Source organism: Halyomorpha halys, unplaced genomic scaffold (assembly GCF_000696795.3).
Source record: "Halyomorpha halys isolate HHAL.00 unplaced genomic scaffold, Hhal_1.1 Scaffold1469.1, whole genome shotgun sequence".
NCBI classification, from domain to species: Eukaryota; Metazoa; Arthropoda; class Insecta; order Hemiptera; family Pentatomidae; genus Halyomorpha; species Halyomorpha halys.
The window spans coordinates 77,670-84,710 of NW_027109240.1; the positions used below are offsets into that span (position 1 = coordinate 77,670).

Below are 7,041 nucleotides of genomic sequence, written 5' to 3' on the forward strand. Positions count from 1 at the left end.
AAAATATATACAAACAAAAGAATAGACAAGATGAACATAATCAAACTATCTGTATGAAAAATAAATAAATAAAATAACATAATGATAAAATAATATATACAATAGAGTCAAAAATAAAATTACTTTATTAACTGTACATAATAAATGAAAATAAAAGATTATTGGTGCTGTAGACTGAGTAAGTACAGAGAAAGGATATTTCAGTTAGAATATATTGGAGACAGGGAACAAGGAAATTGGGTTTATTTAGCATGCTGAGACCTATCAATATTGTCACGACATCTCTTATCTTTTTTTGGGTGTCGAAATTAAAATTGTTTGGTTTCTGAGGTCTGTGGAATAATTCCAAACCACAACAACTCTTGTTTAATGTCTGGTTATTAGGAAATAAAATTAGGATAGTTTGGCACCTAAGGTTTAAAGAACCGGCTGGAAATGTTTACAATGTTGAGATAGAGTACTGATTAACAGAGGCGTTGGTTTAAGCTGTCAATTCAAAAAATATAAAAATTAATTTCTCAAATCTGTTAAATAAATGCTTTAATTTCATATTTTCCACCTCCATAAACCCCTAAATGCGAATTTTTATAGCAACAGAAAAATAGAATTTTGTCCACAATGTCCCTTTATTTTGTTTAAAAGACATAATATTTTCTTTATTTTTTAAGGACTGAAATGTCAAATTTAAGTACCACTAATTTTTTTGATTTAAAAATAACCATGTCACATTGTTGGTGGTAATAAACAATGATTACTTATAAAATATGAAAGAATTTTCCTATTTTCATGATTCTTATGTCAACAGTCAGATTTCACTATCACTTATACAAACTTATTTTAATATGGCTTATTCTCAATAAATATCTTTTTAAAAACAAACATGACCAATTTCATTTAAAAGAACGGCGGTAAGTAAAAGTTGTTGGACGAACCAAATTTTTATTAATATTTGGAAATCGCGGGTCCATGAGTTAATAACTCATAACTCTGGTTATTGGACAAGAATAAGCTAAACAGCGTTATGTATATTTTTTGTAATCGACAGGTGTTCGTTTAAGTCAGCAAATCGTGGCAAGTGTTGTTAAGATAAACATCAAATTCAATATTCAAGGCAAACGGAAACTATGAACACGCCATATAGTCCCTGATAAAAATAGTGTTTGACAATGAAAACAATCAAAAGCAGGAAGAATATAAAATCTAAAACACTCCATCATAAAATTTGTCTAAATATTACTGTTATAAACAAGTATTTGAGAACTTAAGGCTTTGAATTTAGTATATTCTATTGTTTAATTTTTTTTGTGAATGTACCCTTCTATTTCCAGTTTTCTTAAGTGAGACAGAACTACTACTACTAAAATGTTTTCGAGAGCCCGGTAGCACAGTCGTAAAGCATTATGCTACTAACTCCAAGGTTTGAATCTGGTAGTTACAGATAATTATTTTCTGCTAAATTACTGTCGAGCTTAGGGAAAAATCTGGCGGTGGACCGTGACCTTGAAAAAATCCTCTCCTAGTAAACCGATAAAGTACTGAATCCGCCATGGGTAGTAGCAGTTCGCATTAATTAAATTAAATTAATTATTAGTAACAAGTTTTCAATAAAACAAAACTTTTATTTTTTATTCTTTTGATTATAAGAATAGCGAAAATAATTATCTTCTTCATAATTAAGTTTTTAATAGTTGATAATTTTGTATACCTTATTTCAGTATTTTATCTTGTGTTTTTTTCTTTCACTTGTTCGTTTTCGTATCAATATCCTTATGTAGTTATGAATGGAGCATTTTTTTGCGATTTCCAATCGAAATTTCGTCTTAATTTAAAATACAACCACAATACATTTATACATATGAACTAAAAAAAAAAAAAAAGAGAAAACTATAGGGATAAAAGGATTACAAAATGATCAATAATAAAAAAATGGTAAAGAAGATGAATTTTGGCTATTTTCCAATATAATTAATGCAATTTAAATGTAAAAAAATTATTAATAGTAATTTTTACTAGAATTTTACACTTTTAGAATCAATACCTAAAGGTAGATGGACAGTTCGAAACGTCAGAACGAATATTCCATTAATGAAAATTTAATTATAAATAAAAGATTGAAATAAAAAGGCTGCTAAACATAGAATAAAAAAACAAAACAGAAACTATGAAGAATTCGTATTTTACTACTCATACTACTACGGAAAAAAAATGAATTGTTTTCTTCTTTAAATTATTATTGAAATTATTGGTATATCCCTGTCCCAGTTCAACAGCGTAACATCTCAAAAATGGTTATTACTGTAAATATTTTTTTTACATTTAAATTTTATTAATTATCTGGAATAATGGTCAAAATTCATCTTCTTTACTATTTTTTTATCATTGATAATTTTGTAAACCTTTTATACCAATCGTTTTATATTTTTTATTTAGTTTATATTTTTAAGTGTTAATTCGACTTACTAGACAAACGGTCCAAACTTCCTATTCATTACAAAAGACTGATTTACATGACAATTATAAGGCCTGTCTGGTATACGGCGTGGACCGTATGTTTGGACATACGGCGTTGAGCTTTGGGGTTCCGCTAAACCTTCGAATTCCTCTCGTGTCCAATCCTTACAATCCAAAATCCTTCGTAAAATCCTAAATGCTCCCTACTTTGTCACAAATAAAATCATCCACAAATATCGTAATGTTCCGTTTGTAACCGATCTAGCCCGAACCAGATACCAATCCTTCCATTACAAACACCCTAACCACTCAAACCCATTAGTTTCTAATCTTGCTTCCACTTTTTTTCCGGACAATCCTCTGAGGCATCTGAAAAGAAGATGGCCTCGAGACCTTACATTGTAAAAAGTTTTTAGAGTGCTACCATTGGGTTGTTTCTCAACATGCTTGTACCATGCCATTATGATTTCCTCAAATTTACTTGATATATTTATGTGTAGTTGTAAATATCAATAAATAAATTTAAATTAAAAAAAAAGAGAGTTTTAGTTGTATTTTAAATTAAATTTTGATCATAAATCGTGAAAAAGTGCTCCTTACATAACTATTGATAGGATATTGGACAGAGGATATTGATAATTAAAAGAAAAACACGTGATAAAATAATAACGAAAAAAGGCATGCAAAATTATGAACATTTAAAAATTTAATCGTAAAGAAGAAACTATTTTAGTTAGTGTCTCTATTTTTATAATCAAAAGTTAATAAACAATAAAAGTTTTGTTTTATTGAACACTGTTTACTAATAATTAGTTTAATTTGATTAATGTGAAATGCTACGACCCATGAAGGATTCAGTGCTTTGTAAGGAAGCACTGTTTTTGGAATTACTAAGATTATACGCATATTACAAAATAACCCTTTTTTTTTAATGTTTACACTTTTGAACTGAGAAAGCGACATGTACGTACATAGTTGTGACATTTTCATGATAAAATATTAATACAATGAAATAAAATATAACATAATTAAAATACGATAATAAGTGTATAATCTTTTAAGAATCGTCAATAAAATTTAATTTAAAAAGTAATTCGATTTAGATAATCACAAGCTATTTACTTAATTAAGAAAGTCAAAATCTTAAATTCAAATTGAACATTTCATTATAGAAAGCAAAAACACGCACTGAAGAGCATATACAAACTGTTAGACTTAAAAACGAAGTTTTCTCACCCTCAGCGTAATGACCTGATCTATCACTCACTAATCACTTTCTCTAAAAACTGCTCAAATTAAAAACTGTTTAGAGTTTGGAGATCATCGATTGAACCTATGACACCGTGTATTTTTTGCGGATACATATTGTTGGGACAACAGAGCAGTAGGTTTTAGAAGGAGTTATATGTTTGATGTAACAATGTGGGTCTTGGTATATACCACTGTTTTAATTGAAAGTGTACTGATTAACAAGTATCATTAATATTGTTAATTACTTACAAATGTAACGTAATAAAATAAAGTTAATTTAGAAATAAAATGGATCTTTAATAAATAGTAAAAACGGCGCTGCGGACAGGATTATACTTTCTAACTTATAGAAAGTTAGATTGAATTTTGAACTTAAGCTTCACAAAATTTAGAAATATAGATACAACTCAGTAAGGGTCCAAGACAATTCAATGTGGAAGATTACTTAGCCCTTCCTCACTTAGTTATTTATTTCCACATACAACTCCAACACTTCCACTCTATGGCACATCGTCAAGGAAAATCCTTTAACAAAAAGCATCATTAAGCACTACTATCAACTTACCAATTAACAATTTTCAATACCACAATAACCTACTTTATAATTTAAATTTGACTGCCTTATAGCCAGTTACGCCTAAATCTTTCAACTTTAGATATTCATACATCAATTAGACAATAATAATAAAAAAAAGTATGGAATTTCATAAAACCCCTAACAAATAAATCGCTATACCATACGAAGTTCATTATTAATAATATTATTGTTAAGAATAATTGTATAGGATATTGTAGGGGAAGAGGTCATGGGTTTACGTCGAAGGGTAAATGTGATTTGGTGGGATTTATTGGAATTTACAATAAATAGTTAAGTATATTTTTTCTTGCATTAAACCAGATAATTATCAGAGTTTGTGAGAACCAACTAAATAGTGAATCCTCCTTAGACAGAACTGGCAGTGGCAGAGGGTTACGAAGCTACCAACATAGAGCTGCTTACTGAAGACGGCTACAGCCTCTGGATCCACAGGATAGGCAACAACAGTGGTCCTCCGGTACTCTTCCAACATGGCATACTTCTTGCAGCGGATTCTTGGATCACAAGGCCACACAAGGATCTAGGTAAATATTATGTATTGAGATACATAAGAAAGAAAAAAGAGTTACCCATATCATATGCAGTATACTACAATCCTATGTTCTTATAGTAGTTGTAACAATCTAAGTCGACTTATCTGTATAGGAATTTTATACTGTAGAACCTCGATTATTGCATGCCTATTTGGTCATTATGTCATGTTACAACGTTAGAAAGGCTTCAAATATTAAAAAATCAGCCTTTTTTTTTTTTAGATTAATCAAAATGGAGGTTACTTTAGGCCTATTTTTCTAAGATTCATGACGTCATGTAAGTAAAATTTTTACTTGAAAAAATTTAGCAGAATATGAATATCACCTACTTCTTATTTCTTGACATATTAGAATTTTGAGTTCTGTGAAATATTAAACGTTCCATTAATGTTAGCACAGAAATTGGGATTTCTGTTAAAACCATTCAACAGCAGATTCTGTGTAAAATAACAATGACTTTTTCATAGTTTGTTTCTAAGTTGGAAATAAGAATTCCGTGGAAGATATTAATTTGAAGTAAATTATTTGAAATTTTATAGCATCAGGAAAACACTGTGAATCACTAGCGAGAAAATAGATGATTAAGGCACGGTTGAGGTTCTATTATAATTGATACACGAATTATAAATGTGTCGATATATTTTATGATTTTAATACTATTATTACTATTATTGGCGCGAAAGACCGTGGAGGTCCAAGGCCTCGCGCGATGAACGAAGGAAATACATCGTGCGTCTCTTGACGTGTTTTTCATAGGGCGGGTTGGTCATTCTCACGCCTATTTTTGTGAGCGCCACCCATTGGCTAACGGGCCTCACAACATCTCGGGTAAGGGAGGCTATGAGTGAGTATTGTATAATTATAAGCTTCAAAAAATCCCGGATAAGGCCGGGGACTAGAACTCGCAACCTTTCGGTTGGCAGACAAAAACGTTACCACGCTGCTAACGTCAACCTCATGGTTTTAATACATTATCCTAAAATAAAAAAATTAATAATACTGCAAGACTCAAGGTACTTGCAAGTATGAGCCAAACACAATGTCAAAATCGAATGGCATATAGACACTAAGAGACTATTGCGAATGATACAGGGTATTATGTCATCCATATATTATAAAATTCCAAATTTACAACAAAAAACATTGACAAAAACGTGGACGTCCTTGAAACCTGAAACGACATATTAGCTAAAGCAAATATGTGATATCATTTGTATTGTTAGGTTGACACTGTGCAATTAAGAGGAAAAAATAGTAAGTTTTCTTTTACAAACTTAGGTACTCAATTATTCAGTGAGCCCGCTAATATTGAAATAAGAAAACATGAGACTACCAAGGTCAAATATATGCAGGCATATAGTCAAACAATGGCTCTGTCATTCTGTACCCAATGACATACGAATTCGTTTCATTTAATAAATTTTGGGTAATTATTACGTTTATTTATCGTTTTATTATGAAGTTGGTTATAATGAGAAATAAAAAACTTGTTTAAAAAAAATAGGTTAGTTCCAAAATTAATTCAATCCTTTTTGGGTTACAATATTGAAATTATTTCTTTAAAAATTAAAATATTTGTTATAGAAACATAGTACATGGATTCCTTGATCTAACACTTGCAGGGTGAAATAAGTCAAAACAATTCTTATCTTAGGAGAGAGATGTTGATACTTCAGCACCCTGAAATCGAGCACGAATTAAAAGCAGCATTTGCATGATGTTGCATCTGCTCACAAGTCAGAACTTGTTGTGCAGGAGGTAACTAAACTAGGCAGTTTGAACATTTCTGGTTACTATAGATAGGACATGACAATTCATATAATTCTAAGAAAAAAACATTATTCGAATATCATTCCTTTAGATTATCGTTTGACCATTGTGCGGTGATTTTATCTAGAACAGCGATGGCGAACCTTTTTGAGACGGGTCAAGTGTTTGAATAATCAAGGGATAAAGGTGTAATTATTTATTAATATATTTATATATGCATACAGAGAGGGAGAAATACTTTATTTATCTATGCTGCCTAAATACATTAGGTTGCTATCTCACACAGCATACTTATCAATCCGTAATCGGACATACATAAATTACACATACATGGCACAATCAGAAAAAAAAGAGATACAATAATAGGATATAATAAACAATTTTTTTCACCCCTACAGTTTCCTTTTACAATCCATTTCGGTCTGTACAACAAATACA

The 7,041-nt window shown here is 30.2% G+C and overlaps 1 protein-coding gene across 1 annotated transcript in view; it reads left to right on the forward strand.

Moving 5' to 3' along the window:
- The window catches only part of LOC106689789 (lipase 3), a 23,307-nt gene that overhangs the window by 676 nt on the left and 15,590 nt on the right, over positions 1–7,041 (forward strand). Inside the window, exon 2 of the mRNA XM_014434968.3 lies at positions 4,650–4,824. Coding sequence (XP_014290454.1) covers positions 4,650–4,824 — 175 coding nt within the window. The remainder of the gene's footprint in view (positions 1–4,649; positions 4,825–7,041) is intronic.